The sequence below is a fragment of the Orbicella faveolata genome, unplaced genomic scaffold (assembly GCF_042242905.1).
Source record: "Orbicella faveolata isolate gen_17 unplaced genomic scaffold, um_ofav_v1 contig_1, whole genome shotgun sequence".
Taxonomy (NCBI): Eukaryota; Metazoa; Cnidaria; class Anthozoa; order Scleractinia; family Merulinidae; genus Orbicella; species Orbicella faveolata.
The window spans coordinates 28,713,822-28,730,216 of NW_028301536.1; the positions used below are offsets into that span (position 1 = coordinate 28,713,822).

Genomic DNA, 16,395 nt, shown 5'->3' on the forward strand with positions numbered 1-16,395 from the left:
CATATCAGGAAGACAGAGTTCGAGCCCTGGTCGGGGCTGTTAAGCCGTGTTCTTGAGCGAGACACATTACTCTCCACCCAGGTGTACAACTGGGTTACAGGCGAGCCAAGTGGCGGAGTTAACCCCATGATGGATATCAGCATTCTATCAAGCGAAAGAGAGATGGGGGGAGGGGGGTGGGTGGAAATATCCCTAGTCCCACAAGAGGCGTTAAGTCCACGACACCTCCCAGGCACAAATGCCCTTCAAAATTAGACAACTTACTAAAAGCTGATGTCACTGTTATTGTGTGGAGATATTATTGGCCGCCCTTGCAAATCAGGTTTCGTGAATTTACTTGTTAAACCCTGTAACACGATGAATTTGAGCAAAGATGATTAGCTGACCGCACTAAATTTGGAGAATAAGCCAGACCACGCACATTTATAGGAGATTTGTATATTTATAGCAGTTAGGGTTCGTATTCAACACAGAACCAACAAAGACGGGACAACTAATCATACAAGGCTATTAGTTTAGTCCGTAATTATGTAAAATACAAAGATAGAGAGCTACTTGTAAAGCAATGTCATATTAAACTTGCACAGTGCTAAAATACACAGTGGGCAAGTCGACCTGAAGCGAGGAACAGGCCAAGACCTAAAGGAGATAGAGCCATTCCGACCTTTCACGAAAGTGGATTCCACTAAACTATAGAAAGGGCGACAATTACAAAAAATAACGACTAAGTAGGCAACTTCAATACAATATTATAAACAACCTGACTCCGCCAGCTTTCGCTTGTTAAATCTTCATTTTGATAAGATATAAGAGAAGACCTCATTGAACGAAAGAATGATTCAATAAAAAGTTTTCTCGAAAATAGCACCGAAGAAATTTTTACTTCTGAAAGCGACTTGACGACTCCACAATAAAGAAACTAAGACCTAGATATATATAATTTCTTCGCTGATATTATGAAGTTGCCTTAAAACTCAGTGCGTTTTCCTATAAGGGCAGTGGCTCTACCGTGTTTCATCAAACGTATTTAAGTTAGGTTTCATACTTTCAGTCGGTGAAACAACAAATCCTCCGTGAACATGCTGTCCAATTAGGAAATGTCACGTAAGCTAGCGTCACGCCTCTAAGACAAAAACCGAGTGTAGTCATAGAGACGCGACACCAACCCCACAAAGTCTAGTTACTCCTCCGACTGCCTTGGAACGGACCAATCACAGACTACGTTAGCTTACTGCACAGGCGCATTTTAGCTCGTCACGCAATCTTACCCGCTCAAAGGAAAAAAGGCAGCGTGACCAGCCAAAATTGACGATTGTGATGAGAGCCAAAACTACGTCTAACCCTAACTAATTTATATCATCAGAATTTATACGCACAATAACAAGAATACGATATAATAAATGTTAATTTCATTACAATTATATTTGAGACGGCGCGGAACATTTTTTGAGATAACAAAGTTGCTTTGACTGCTATTAAATTCTTCTTTTTTTCTTCTTCTTGTCATTGGACTAATTTGAATTTGCAATCAATCAAAAACTGTATCGCGACATAGTCGAAAAGGCTTATTTCGATTCATTCTATATTTCTTTCTACAAGAAACAACTACTGCACGGTTCTACTGAATCGTCTATGGAAAAAAGTCATACAAAACTAAACTTTACTACAGTAGTTGAATCTCTGCCATTCATTTGATCAGTATCACTAAACCCTTCACAGTGTGACAAAATAGAAAAGCTTCTAGCAGACAAAAACGTTCTGCGTAACTAATGAAAAGCGCTTTCACCGTTAAACTAGAATATACACTTAGAGAAAACTGCATTGGAAATATGCAGAACAAGGGCTTTTCAAAGAACTTTCACATATTATTCAATTGTAAAATCGTATTTTTTCTCTCTCGGTTCACCTTTGTCTCTAGACTGTTAGAACCGATCTTCCTTACTCTTTTTGACTATTTGACTGACGCCCAATTACAAAACGTACACATATCTACACAACAACAAGGGAAAAAAATGTAAACGAACCCAACCAAGACCTAAGCTTTGTACTCCAATCTGGCAGGGAAGACTATAAAATCCGACTCCCCCTGGCACCCCTCCCTCCTAGCATAATTAAAGAATTTCTGAGCTGTGGTCTCGTACTGAATAAATAGCTACAGTTTAAGACCAGGAAAGAGGGGTTATACGTTTGTCCATATTGTTCTAAAGGTCTCTGTTTCTGCTATTGTGTATCAAAGTTGCTGGTCAAGTAGGAGGTCGTGATAACTTGCTTATAACACGGATTAAAGCGCCGTTCTCGTCTTTCAGCCGCTGATTGTCCGCTCTCAGGTCTGCTAGTTGCTGTTGGAATAAAGAGACAGCCATCAGTTACAAAGCTCTGAAGTGGACAGGAAAGAGGAAGGGGGCGGGGGAGGTCTTGGGCGAATACTGAGTTCCTCAAAGGAGACCCACACTAGCTGTACCGAGAGTAACTTGAGTCGTCACTGTACAATTTAGCAGGAGGATTTGAGCCATACTTCAGGGCGAAAGATTTCGTTCAGGACGTATTGCTTGCCACTTCGAGTATAAGCGCAGCTGCAGGTGCAACATGGAAAGGCGATCTCTTCATTTTCACACTAGCTAACATCTGAACGCTTGCGCAACATGCTCTTTCGTTTAGCGTTCAACGGTTACCATTACTTCAGACATCAAGACGGCACTAGTCGCAAAATGGAAAGAACTCAATATGTATGCATACCTTGAGGTCATCATCTGCGTTAGCGTATTTTCTTTCAAGCTCTTCCTTCGCCTAAAATGAAAATGACAACGATCAGTTGCCGATAATTTTCCGACAACTCACCCGCTTCAACGAAACAAACTGAAGGTAATAAACATTGTTAGTCACGTACTTGTAAGGCCTTTTCTAGTTTGACTTTGTATTCTTGAAGTTCTAACTGTGCCTCTTGAAGCCTTTCTTTCAACTTTTGTGGATCCGTTTCTGTTATAGTAGCGTTTGCCTGTTAACAAAATAGATTCAAATAATGGTAAATATGAAATACTATTGATTCAATTTTCTTTTCAAAATGTTTACTGCCTCAGATGAAGGCAAGACACTGCAGGAACTTAGTTTGCTACACAGTGAATGACTCTAACCTTGGAAGTACCAAAAGGTCCTTTAGAATCACTAGTTCTGCAAAATAAGAAAACTTGTTTTCATTTTGAACACAACAATTCCATTACAACGTTTTGGTCATGTCAGTAAACAAAGAAATAAACAACGATGGTTCAACTTACCCTCTCCCTCTTATTCTGTCCGTGGTACTCTGTGAAAAAAGCGGAGGGAAAGATGAAAAAGAATATCAATCACAAGTTTAATCTAACACGCATTTGCGATAACTTCTGCAACGACAATGACTTCGTTCCTGTAGACTTAAGTGCTCCCGTCTTTTGATGGTTATGAGTAAGTTAGTGTTAGCTTATGGAACATTCTCCACCCTTTCAAACCACCCATAGCCACGCCCATTACCTTGACATCGTCTTGTCTAGTTTCCTGGGATCGCCTTCTGCTGCTTACTGGTGCTTTCTCGTCGTTCTCTTCGTTAAGTTTGGTGTTCTTCTTGGAGTCTTTTACTTCCTCAGTTTCCTCTTCATCGCTCTACAAAGACAAGTTAGGTTAATGATAGTGAAACGAACAATTTGTAGAAGTGAGAAAATGAATTTAAAAGATGCTTGATACGAAAGAAGACAACTGAAACCATTTCCTGGAAAAAAAAAAAAAAAGAGGAAAAGCAACACAACTGAAAGTGTTTCCGGTGTTTTTGTTGTTGTTGTTGTTGTTGTTGTTGTTGTTGTTGTTGTTGTTGTTGTGGAAAACAGACTAAACATTCGATCACAATAAAGCTAATGTAATATCGAATAACTGGTATCATATCCAAGCACTCATCTTCAAAATGCATTGCCTTACACGTTATTTTCTTTTAATTAAGGAATAAAGGTTTAATCCCCTTGGAAAGCCTACCCACCCCTCCTCGGCGTTTCTCTCTCAGTCTCCTGGCCCTCCTCGCACGAGCTGCTGCTGATGAAGACGAGTCATCCTCTTCTTTCTCTTTTTCTTCCTTCTCTTTTTCCTTTTCCTTCTCCCTTTCCAGCCTGGAGCGACGATAGCTCGGCATCTCGCTCTCTTTCTCCTTCTCTTTTTCCCGTTCTCTCTCCCTCTGTTTCTCTCTTTCCCTTTCTTGTTCCCGCTCCTTCTCCTTCTCTTTTTCCTTCTCTCGTTCCCTTTCTCGTTCCTGTAACCTCCTCTTCCAGGCCGGTAACTCGGCTTCCTCGTTCTCCTTGTTTCTTCCCGCCGGCTGTTGCCGTGTGTTCTGCCGACCGTCCGCCTCGTTCTTGTCCTCCGCTGTTCCGCTTAACCTGTTCCGCCGGCTCAGGAACGTGTCAGAGGAAGGTCTTGTCGACTTCGGTTCTTCTCTAGATCCCCGCCGCACAGAAGTGTCCTAGAACAAGCGTCAACAAACGTATCAAGCAGCGCTCTACTTCCTATCTTTAAATATTTTAATGTCGCACAAGTCGGGTGGAAAGAGCTTAACTCTTCACACCGAAACCTTAGTTTGACAAACGTTTAAATATCCAATTTACTTCGTACCTACACGACATAAAATTCAGCCGTTAGAAGACCTACTTATCTCGAATATAAATTGCTGAAACAAAGATTCGTTACGTCCAAAAATTCAGTCCTAAATGAATAAGTAGGAGACCACTGTTCAGTATACCAGACCGTTCTCCGAGAACGCCGCGCATTACACAAGCCAATCCTGGTCAAAACAAGTGACAAATCCACTTTCCCGACTCCTGAACCATACCTGAAATCTCTTCTCTCTCTCTCTCTCCCCTCCCTGACAGGAACGGAATTGAAATTAAACACCGGATTTACACGCGCGCACAACTGGCAAAATTGCGGGAGAAAACTACGCCTTAATAGTTGTCTGTCAAGAAACTGAAGCGTTGACACGACCAAGACAGTCCAGCCGGCCGTACCTACACAAGCAAACTAGCAAAGTACTTTTCTCGACCGGCTTAAATTCAACGCAAGGTATGGAAAAAGCACGAATTGACCACGTTAAGTGTCTTTTCCACGTTACAAAAAATCTTCAGCAGAAACAGATGAGCAAGTGCATGTTTACTTTTACACAGAAGATAATAAGATGGTATGTTCACGAGTGAGTAGAATAAAATGAGCACAACAATCAAGTCGTATATGGAAATAAAATGTTCTTGGAATGAAGGCGTAGCCGAATACTTAAATTAGACACGTCTGTTTGAAATAGAGTAACTATCAGTACAGATCTTATCACCTGGAGTTCAATTCTGTGGGAAAACAAACAAAAAAAGAACACTGATCCTTAAATTGCACGAAAACTCGTGGGGGTAAGTTTGTTTACGCGTACAAGCGCGCCGAAAGCACGTGGGGTCCGATGTAATTGACAACATTCCACAGACGTTTAATTGAATTAAACGCAGTCAAACGTAAGCAATGTCATCTCAAAAGAAAAGCGATGTCAGACGAAATCGACTCGCGACATGTACACATACTTCAGAGGTTTTAAAATACGCCCCCAGGCTTGTGTCATATTACGTGACCATGCTGATGAAAATCAGTCGCACACGCCAGGGTTCATACGCACAAAACTGTTCAACTGTTCGAGGCCTTGTCGGTGGAAAACTTTTGTTGACTCTTTCGGCGACTAATTACTTCAATAGCAAGCATGCCAAGTCGTTTGTTTACTATGAAATTAAATTTGACTTACAGCTAACGACTGCTTTGCCAAACAGAAGTAAATAAAACCGGTATCGAGTTTACATTCCCAACGCGACTTGACACATTTGCCCCGCTGACAACACAACACGTCAAATATTCGCTTACAAAGCTCCCGCGCTTAGCATCTGATGTAAGAAGCTCGTAGATACTGGAAACCGACGAAATTCTAAGTTAACTTATATTACCTGTTGCGGACTTGGCTTGGCAAATGGTGACATGAATGCATAAAAATACGGCGACTTTGTTGGCAAAGTTTTGACAGATATGCAAAATGGGTGTGAATGAAATGTATTGCACAATTCAACACGCACGGCTAATTATCCACTTTAGAGGCGATTATTCTGAGTATCTCATGCGCGATCTGTAAAAAAATCGTGTTCAAGCAGTAAGGAAAAAAAAAAAATTGGCGGCTCGTGTTCATGTTATCAACCAAGTGGAACATTCACCGAAAGGGCAATAATTTTCACCGCCGCAAATAGTGTGACAGTTTAAGGCTTTGTGCAGGCTCAAAGAAAAACTACTTCCATAATATTACTCCCCACTGAGAGGTAATGAACTTAAGAGATTTGCTCGGAATTCAAATAAAGAATCTGTGGGTTAATAAACCCTTACGTTTTTCAATAGGCTGTACGACTTTATCCATACAAATGTCACCACTGAATAATACAATGTGTTGTTAATAAATAGAGAGAGTAACTTTTAAGCAGCGCCGCACGCAGGCAAATATGTCGGTCTGTGGCTTTTAATTTAGCTTCACTGCATCAGAACAAGCGCGATAATTACATTACATGTTCCACCCTGGAGAGCTCTATCACACGCAGCAAATATCAGAGACGAAAAAGCATTGGTATCAAGCGCTTTTCACGACAGCTCGGTCTACAAACGCGATATCAGCTCAAGGCAAAACTGACCCGGTCGATAGCAACATCAGAATATGTTACATATCTGCTGTTGACAAACAAGTACAAATGTACGCAAATGTATGCCTGTTTACGGCGATGGTTGCACGGATTAATTGCCTCAGAACCAACCAGACAATGTGACTTTTTCACAGCCTGCTTAAACTCTAAGGAAAGTATTACCTGTAATCTTCCATAGCTCGGCTGGTCGAAGCGGCGTGTTTGATACGACATGAGCGGTACTTGACGAGCGCCTCTCGATGAACAACAGAAACTAGACACGTTCAGCTATCGCTGCGAAGCAACGGGTCTTCACAGTACACCACGCTGAACGGCGACGGGTCTAGCTCAAATTTCAGTTTCGCCATTTTTATTTCAATTGCTTTACCCTGTCAGACCATAAGGAGAGGTTTCGCATGAATTATTTATTGACTCGCACCCTAATTACAAAAGCAAACCTCCCCACGCAATTACGATGGACTTTTGACAATCGGTTATAAGGCATGCTGTCAACACAATCAACAAGCAGATCTCGCCATTATCTCAAGCAGAACTCTGCATACCTGCATGATCTATAGATCGAGAATATGTCAATTCAGTTGTTCTTGTTGTTTACACTGCAATGGAAATCATGATAATCCAGTCCGCTTAAGTAGGCACACCATTTGTCATTAAGGTGCGAGGTTCTTTGTTAACACTACCGCAATTTAATTCGGTTTCATTTTCCTTCTTTTCTTACGCCTTCTCTGATGGCTTTTTGTTTTGTTCTGTTTTGTTTCGTTTTTTTTCTTTTAAATTTTCATCTTTTTTTCTGTCGCTCTGTTTAGTTCAAATCGCAACACGAAACAAGAAAAAAATTATTGGAGAACCCTTTTATTTAAAAAACCCTTGATTAAAACAAGTTGTCCCGAAGTTTACTATATCAGATTTTTGGGGGGGCGAGCAGAGTAAATTACCAAAACATCACGAACAAAAGACACCAAATTAACACGAAGGTTTTGTTCGTATCGGAATAAATCAAGTCGGTAGAAGCAGAACCAAAAAAAAAAAGCAAGAACGAAAGATAATCCAAAAACCTTGGAGGCCAAAAACCGTAAGCTAACACACGACCGCCATATTACCTAGTTGCAGCTGTAGCGTGTCTTTTTACCGGTTAAACACTAATACTTTTCAGTTGTGTCATGTAGGAGCCACACCCTACCCTTACACTACTGGATTAATTATTGTTACCTTGCGCTCCTCGACCACTTTCCTGTGACTGATATCATTACTTTTTCTATCTTCCTCCTCGTTTTCCTCCTCTTCCTCTTCGTCTCCTTTGCCGCCATTTCCCACGTAAGAGGTAGCGGCTCTCTGAGTGACCCTCTTGGTTCGTCTTGTTTTCGTTTGACTGTCCTCGCTCGGAGTGGCGCTTATTCTGCTCCGAGTACTGGTAGTGGTACTGGATGTATTACTCGTAGTATCCGCTGTAGTACGCGTTGGGTAGCTCCCAAACCGTGACTTTGTTTCCTCTCTAGTACCTTCCTTATCAGCAAACCTAGAAGTCCTAGAAGGTTCAGTTTTTGAAACAGGTGAAGAAGGAGCATTTGCCTTCTTATCATTGTCTAGAAAAGGGGATTTAAGAAGCTTAGACGCGCCTCCTACCCCAGGTCTCGGCGCACTTACAGGCGCACTCTGCAGACGCGACGCAAGCGTCCGCGTCGTAGAACTGGTTGTACCTGTTCGCGTTTCGGGTTTGACCGGCTCCTCTTCCTCCTCCTCTTCGGAGGATTCTTCAGTTTCACTGCCGGTTTCCTCTTCCGATTCAGATTCCTCCGCTGGCTTTTTTAGTGAATTGACCGCAGGTTTTGAAGGAAGAGAATTCACCGTAGGTCTCGGCCTGGGAGGGACCGAGTTCACCGCCGGCTTAGGGGGTTCCTCCTCTTCGGAGTCTTCTTCACTCGACTCCTCCGAGCTATCCTCGGTATCCGACTCGGATCCGCTGTCTTCTTTGCTGAATCCGTCTCGTTTCTCCTTCTCGTTTTCCTTATCCTCCTTGGGTGACTCAGAGAAACTCGGCGGCCTGGAGCTGCGGCTCTTGGGGGACGTCATCTGCTCCCTGCTGGCCTCCATTTGAGCCCTTTCCTGATTGATGTCCCTGAGAAAAAGGTTTTGGTCCTTTATTCTGGTTATGGAGCTCCTATGAAATGAAGAAGCCACAGAGGTTGCATGAATAGAAGTGTTGCAGGACTGGCACCACAAACACCAAGCACCTGAATTGATCTCTCAGCCTCTGGAGAATCAATACGCCCTTAGTAGAACCCTGTTTGTGACCTTGTCGATCATAAAAAAAGTGGTCATGGTTGAAATGTAAGCCAGGAATGGTATCCGTGATGAGATCAGTACGACTGCCAATTTTTAGAACACCAATGTGGAAGCGCACATTTTTATGGTGGTCTGAAAGTTGTGTATGGAAAAAGGGGCAGGTAGGCCCGTTTTTCCAGCCGCATCAAAACTCTGAATGTCTAACACGTTCAAACAACCATAAACTTGTCAAAATTGTCATTCGTACATGCTCGTTCCATTCCTGGTATTCATTTCGTTCCATGATCATCATTTTTCATGATTGACAAGGTCACAAGATAGGGTTCTAAAAAAGGGCACGAGTGCTTGGTGTCCGACAATCGAGTTGTTTGGACCGAGAACATGCGTTTTTTGAACATGGGTAACAGCTTTTCTTCCAGCTTGAGGTTTTAGTCGCATGCCAAGTTACGAGGACTTTCTTTTTCGCTTAGTGCCAGTCCGCAAAGAAGAACAACAAGAAAACCGAGAAGCCCTCATAAGAAACCATGCAGATAGTCATGCATCAGACAAGATAAGACAAGGACAGAGTAGCGTCAAAGAGAAAGACAAGCCAAAAGTACGAGGTTTTAAGGAGTAAGCTTAATTGTAAAGAGAGAAAGAGAGATGAGGTGGTTATTTAGTGTTAGTACAAAGTGTTAGTTTCAACTTAACATACAGCAGTCCAGGGTTGTTAGCAGGGGGTAGCGTACGTTGCATTCTAGCTCTAGACGATTCAGAAAGACTGAAAAGGAAGGAAAACAAGTTTTACGTTAAAACAAACCATCATTGAAATGACAGGGTTTAACACCTATTTCACTTTTTAGCTGAAAACGAATGTTGGTGTAAGTTGTTTAGGATAGTTAGGCGACCTTGTTGTCCTGAAGTGTTAAAGACACCAATCTGAAATACGATTAAAACAATTAAGTCGAAGGGTTTTTTTCCTCCGAAGTGATCAAGTTCTTCACTGCGATGAATAACATCTACCTATAGGAATTTGTTTAAAAGAGAGGAGTTAGCAATTAACCACTGCTGTGTGAAAAGGTTAGCTCACATTGTAGTTCGGCACACACAGAGAGAGTTCTTTCTTGGTAATGGATATTTCAGGCAGAGTAAGCATCGTGTAGAGTTCAAAATGACTCTTGACTCAAAATATCAAAGCACTAGTGGAGCTCTTCTACTGTGCAAGTTAAACCTCAGGCTGAGAAAAGTGCCAGAACATCAACAACTACCCACAGAGAAGGTGTTCAGAAGATAACTATTCGGCTTCAAGCCTAATTGTACTAGTGATGCAGTAGTATTTAACTCCTGTTAGAACCCACCAAGAATTACGGCGTGCACGTTTTGTATTTCAACAATATCTGGTTCGTTTTTCTTCGAGTAAGTAAACCTTTTTTCAATTTATTCCTAGACAACAATAGTCATGGACAAGGGGCAAATTGAAAAAAGAAAATTAATAAAGCTTAACTGTGTAGTATCTTCAAACAAATGCATACGCGCCTAACTTTGCCACTGTGAATGCATTTAACCCTAAATTCTACTCAATGACTGGTTGCGGACAAAATCATAGATCAGTGTTTACTGTTCTTGAGTACATGAGCGCTTCTCAGCTAGATCATTTCCCACTCTAACAAAGGGGTGGGGGAGGGGTGTCCAATATTAAGATGGACATTTTCAAGTAATGCCATAACCGAAAATTCTTGTTGGTTTCTAACAGAAGTCGCAGTATTTTAAGACAGGAAAAAAATGTCGCTACGAGATAAAGTTAAGCTTTGAAACAACAACTCTTGTAAGCTGTTAATTCTACTAGTCTTTACAGTGCAGCTACTGCTATTGTTTTAGGGCTAGGGGCATTGTTTCTGTTGTTTGTTCTATTGTCCTCTCAAAGGGTATCAAGCCATTCATGTGAAACCTTACGAGAGCTGCTACCTGACCCAACAAAAGGGTTACCTAGCATTTTGGTAACTCAGAGTTCTGTCAAAAGCCCTCAACCAAACCGTAGTTTCGAGTCAAATAAATAACACGTCACATAACCACAAGATTTTCATATAGCTCTAAGTTTCATTGCTTTCTGCAGGCACTGTGCTACGTGCACTTCTTTATCTCTCGTTAAACCAATTTAGTCCCCAAGTCGTCGCCACGTTCACCATCTTCTTAGCTTTATTCATACTAAATAAGCATTTTTGGTTCCAAACTTGAACAAGCAGCACTATACTAATAGCTAACAACACTCACCGTCGTTTTAATGGGGCAGGTCCAGTTTCCATATTGCTTTTAATAACTGGCGTTGTCGACTGTAGAAAACAAGATATTCCAAAAAACCAGTAAGTTAGAGGAAAAAAAATATATACTCCCTGTCATGGTGGGAAATAAATTACCCTTCCCCAACCGCTCAATTACGGACATACCGAAAGAAGGGCAATGTGTACGACTAACTTCACACAAGATTTCCAGTGGAAAATATGGGGGAATGCCCTTCCCCATTCCCCAGTCTTAAATTACAACTTCCACGGGGCCAAACTTTGAAACTCAACCTCCTGCCCCAGGGGGAAAAAAACCCTTCTCTCCACTGTACCTTTATCGGCACCTCTAAATCCCCTCTCATTGCAGCAAATAACTTTCCCACCAATTTAAAAGCAGATAATGGAAAATAACCGACATATTTTTGATGTGCAATACATGCCCGGGAATTTATTGCAGGAGGCTAAGCTGAAGGAGAAAATTAGATCTGTTACCAGATTAAATTGGTGATTCCTTCAGTATTGTTTGACAAACAAACCCAGTCCTTTCACAGAAGTAAAATGCTAAATAAATCCTTTTTCTGGCTTTAACAACAATTCAGTGGATAGCTCCATCCATTCTTTGAAAACTAAGGCCAGATTTCTTTTTTTTATTTTTGTTAACTGGAGCATTTTACTGTTTGGGTCTTTTCTCATTACCTTGCAACTACATTTCTACAAGTTTCAGCAAATCACATAAGGCTAACCTTTCTCGTTAACCAGTTTAATACAAATCACTGTGTAAGCATCAGCGTGTATCCACTCAATTTTTATCAACGGGATGTTTTTACATTGACCTCATTTTCGATATTCTTAATAGACAAGAATAATAGAGGTTTTTAACAGAAGAAATTGGCAAAAGGGGATTCATTCTGGTGTCTGTGTCTTCTCAATAGAGGTGGCTGCTGAATAGGGTTTTTTTTTTTATAAAGGTAAATGTAAGATGCTAATTTCAGGACCAGGTAAAGTGTCCTTTAAATAAAGGGTGTCCACTAAATTGGGGGTTCGCTAAAGGTTTCACTGTATTACAGATGTACAGGGCAATTTGAGCAGAGACCAAATACAGGAAAGGGGTCAACTCATAAGGACACCAGTATTATAAAGGGGAAGGCTGGTCCTCCTTGCACACAAAACAAACAAAGTAAGGAATATCCAGCCCATAACAACAAATACATGTACCTAGGGTTTCAGCAGGAGCACAACTGGTTTCTACAGGGGGAGGGGAGGAACTTTTCGAACTGAACTTCTTTATAAGAAAAACGTTCCTCTAGATGGTCAAACCAGGCAGGCAAAATCTTAAAGAAATCCCTGCATTTACACTTTACTCACTGCATTGATCTTCGGTTTATCATTTTGTCTTTTCTTGAGCTCCTCAAGCATTTTAACCATGTCTGGTTCTGCCAGATCAATGGGTGTTGAGCCCTAGAAATAAATGTTGGTGAGAACTATGACACAATTGTCTTGCAAAACAGCAAAAGTTTTGCAATCAACACAGGGGTCCCTGTATTTCTTAAAATCCAGTACATACTACCTTCAGGTTACAAATTTAAAACCAGGAAACAAGAATTCATAAAGAAATAGAAACCACTTTCCATGTTTCTGTTGAGGTGAAGAAACACCAGTGTAAATTTGCAAGAACGAGAAATGCTGTGGGAACACCAGTTGCAGGCAAGTGTTTCCAAAGCTTTTTCAAGTAATAACTGTTGGTCTGTTGATCAACTGAGTGAATAGACTGATTCAAAAGAAGGACTAAATATAAAATACCGGAGCTTTGATCTAGTCCAAGCTGACATAATTCGCCTGCGAGTCTGACAATAAATTTACTAAATGCCTAACACTCACACTTTCTTACAATTTAATACAATTTAATATTTCTTACAATCATTGCTATGGCTACCGGAAGTCTATGCAACCTCTTCAATACAACTACCAGAAACCTTTGTAAGTTTGACATCAGTATGTATACAGTCTATTGGATTGATGTGTCTTAGCAGTTACCATTCTATTCCTGGCACTAAAGTTAGCTCCATGATCAGCTAATACTTCACAGGCATCATTCTGCCCCCAGTGGACTGCCGCATGTAATGGCGTCCAGCCATCATTGTCCTTTGCATTGATATCAACACCAAGTTGAAGTAAAAGACTGCAAAAACGAAATCAATTATAATTTACAAAGATTGCCTTATTAAGGATTGCTTTGTTAAACAACCATCCAACCAAAAAAGGTAAACATGACTCCAGTTTTCATCAGATAAGATACAATATGATAAAATACGATAAGATAAACGTTTATTGTGCAAGTAAAAGTAAGCTTAGCTATAGCACCAATGAAACACCATGAAGCATCACTATCCCAGAAATTTATGCACAGCAGAACTTGCTGACCATAATTTAACCAAGAGTACTTCACAGACTATCAGCCCGATTCTTGTTTCACCACTGAGCATGCAGCCATATTTTCATTCTTTTCAGCTTGGAGAAGTAGTGAAAAAGTCTTAATTAAAAAAAAAATTGATTTTTTTTTTCTTACACATATTAAATGTTTGTCTCTTGCAAAATCACAAGGGTAGCTAGCAAGCCCAGGACTACTAGAGGACAACTTTAACAACAACAACAACATCAACTACAACTGTATTTCACAAGTTGTGTTGTATTTTGGCCAGCAGACAGGGTAGGTCAAAGTTCAAGGGGTGAGAACGGCATACTGTGATACTGCATACTAAACTGTTTATCACCATATATGACTTTCAACTGGGCTACCATGGGCAAACCTAAATTGTGTTTTGAAAGCAGTTGCTCTTTTTCCCTTTGGGGTTTCACGGCATTATCCTCTCATGTCAATGAAGAGCATTAGGTGCTTACCTAATAACTTGTAAATAACCTTTTGATGCAGCAACATGCAATGGAGTTGCACCTAAAAGAAAAATTATTTCATAAATTCTGCTTCTTTGAAATTGTCGATAGCCATGCCACAATGAACAAAACTGTATTTTTCCACTGAAACCATATGAAAAGTGATTTAAAAAATAAATCTGATGGACTGATTCATGTACAACTCTTCTGCTATTAAATGTGACTAAATGTAATTTAGGCTACGTTAAACACAACACAAGATTGCTGGCCAGCAGTCTCCCTCAGAGTGAGTTTGGGGTGGCTGGGGGAATTGTGCAGGGGTGCCAGAATTTTACAGCTCGGCTTCACATATTAGGAATGGGTGGGGCTTTCATTGTACATGGGTTAAGAGAGCTTTCACATGCAGTAAGCTTCAAAACATGATCGAATTTCTGTGTACTCAATCCTGTTTTCAGCAGAAAAACTACAATGTAGCTGAATAGTGGGGTGAAATTGTAGGCTGTCACTCACAGCCAGAAAAGGCTATGAGCTTGTTCAGTTAAAACAGTGTTAGAACCTCACCTGATCTAATATCTTTAATTTCATTTATTGTTCTACCATTCACCCAACTTTGGGCATCTTCTAACATTATTCTCTCTTCTATACTTCTTGCTAGTTCTACATCAATTCCTGGGAAAAACAAAACTTAATTTATAAGTGATCTTCATATAATTCAAACTAAATCTAGCCTTAAGCTCTTATGGGTTAGTAGAATATTTCCATTTAACACTGATTTTCCCGCCCCAGACAGATTTCAAATGCACGCAAATAAAATGACACGGCACTTTCAGTATCGAACAGTCAACATTCTTTTATCCTCACTGCTCCAATCAGGCAAGTGCACATAAATCCTCTGTGTGTGGTATGAACTGTCAAATTAACTTTTTTTCCTAGGAACCATTTGGGTCCCAAATGTTTCAAATTGGTCACCAACTCCAAATAGTCAGTTACCATTTTTAACTAGGAGAAGAGTATTTTCCAACTTCAGGTAAGGTATGTGTGGCGAAATTCAGTCCTTTGTTCCTTCACTCCTTTGCTTCCTGTTAGCCTTTTATGTGAATCTGCTGACCTATGTATAATGCTGTCTCAGTCATACTGAAGTTCAAGTTATTCATAGTCATCCTCATCGAGTGATTGGTGTTAATTTTTATTGGCAATGTTTTTCATTTGTTCTTAGTATTTGTGACACAAGTACTCAACTGTGGAAATCATGTCTCTATAAAGTCATAAAGAAGCTATGAAAATATAATACTGCATATCTCAAAGATGTCTGCTAAATATATGTTTGACCATACTCGAGTGTGAAAATGGAAGACACAGAAAATCCCAGAATTAATAAGCCGCATAAAGTTTTGAATTCATGATTATAGTCTTGATTGAAATTTTTCGGCAGGAAATTAAACAGACAGGAGAACTGAGGAGAGTTTTGATTTTTTTTGGTAGAAACATAAGTAATGTGAAATTATCAGCATTAAGTGAGGTAGAAATCCAAGAGGTTACTGTAAAAACTATTAAAGGGGTTAACCGTGCCTAAATAATATCATATGCATACAATAGGAGGAGGGGAAAAAGTTTTCTGGAATGTAAGTACTGTAACTATAACCAAGTAAGTAGGAGATAAATGTCGTACTGTAGCATTGTTTTGTAAGTATTTTTCATTGTAAGTAGTATTTTTTGTTGTTGTTGTTTTTGTTTTTTGTGTTGGTCTGCTAGTGTGGAAATAAAGTTAATTAAAAAAAAAAAGAAAAAGAAAGTTTTGAATTCATGATTACAGCCTTGATTGAGATTTTTCGGCAGGGAATTAAACAGACAGGAGAACTGAGGAGAGTTTTCATGCTGCTTTTTGCTGTACCACACTGTAAATGAATATGGACATGGTAAAATGATGAAAACAAAGTGCAGGAAAAGAACACATGAAAATCAAACAATTGGTGAGCTGTATGAATTTTACAATAGTTAAAGCCTTGATGGAAATTTTTCAAAAGGATTCCATGTTTCTTTGGAAAGGCCAACCAATTCCTTAACATCACTTTGGTTTTCTAGTTCATGAATTATCAGAGCTTGGGCTCCAATAATTTTAGCTCGCTGAGTAAAGAAAATTATGGTTAGATTGAAACTCTGCGAATATTACAGAATTTTGACAGAAAGGTTCTTTCAAACGTTCTAAGATTACTTGATCTTTATTAAGAAATAGTACAGGATTCCAAATT

The 16,395-nt window shown here is 40.1% G+C and overlaps 1 protein-coding gene across 4 annotated transcripts in view; it reads right to left on the reverse strand.

Annotated features, from left to right (window-relative positions):
- Positions 1 to 422: 422 nt before the first annotated feature.
- Positions 423 to 16,395, reverse strand: part of LOC110041021 (uncharacterized) — a 31,934-nt gene continuing 15,961 nt past the window's right edge. The window contains exons 4-17 of one of the 4 annotated variants that reach the window (XM_020746301.2): positions 14,708 to 14,815; positions 14,156 to 14,207; positions 13,292 to 13,436; positions 12,623 to 12,715; positions 11,250 to 11,308; positions 9,694 to 9,759; positions 7,926 to 8,832; positions 4,001 to 4,474; positions 3,505 to 3,633; positions 3,273 to 3,301; positions 3,132 to 3,168; positions 2,888 to 2,995; positions 2,737 to 2,787; positions 423 to 2,339 (exon numbers count right to left, since the gene is read on the reverse strand). In XM_020746301.2, coding sequence (XP_020601960.1) covers positions 2,244 to 2,339; positions 2,737 to 2,787; positions 2,888 to 2,995; positions 3,132 to 3,168; positions 3,273 to 3,301; positions 3,505 to 3,633; positions 4,001 to 4,474; positions 7,926 to 8,832; positions 9,694 to 9,759; positions 11,250 to 11,308; positions 12,623 to 12,715; positions 13,292 to 13,436; positions 14,156 to 14,207; positions 14,708 to 14,815 — 2,354 coding nt within the window. In that variant the 3' untranslated portion in view covers positions 423 to 2,243. Of the gene's footprint in view, positions 2,340 to 2,736; positions 2,788 to 2,887; positions 2,996 to 3,131; positions 3,169 to 3,272; positions 3,302 to 3,504; positions 3,634 to 4,000; positions 4,475 to 7,925; positions 8,875 to 9,693; positions 9,760 to 11,249; positions 11,309 to 12,622; positions 12,716 to 13,291; positions 13,437 to 14,155; positions 14,208 to 14,707; positions 14,816 to 16,395 lie in introns of all 4 variants that reach the window. The other 3 variants (XM_089270855.1, XM_020746303.2, XM_020746302.2) reach the window with 3 other exon arrangements.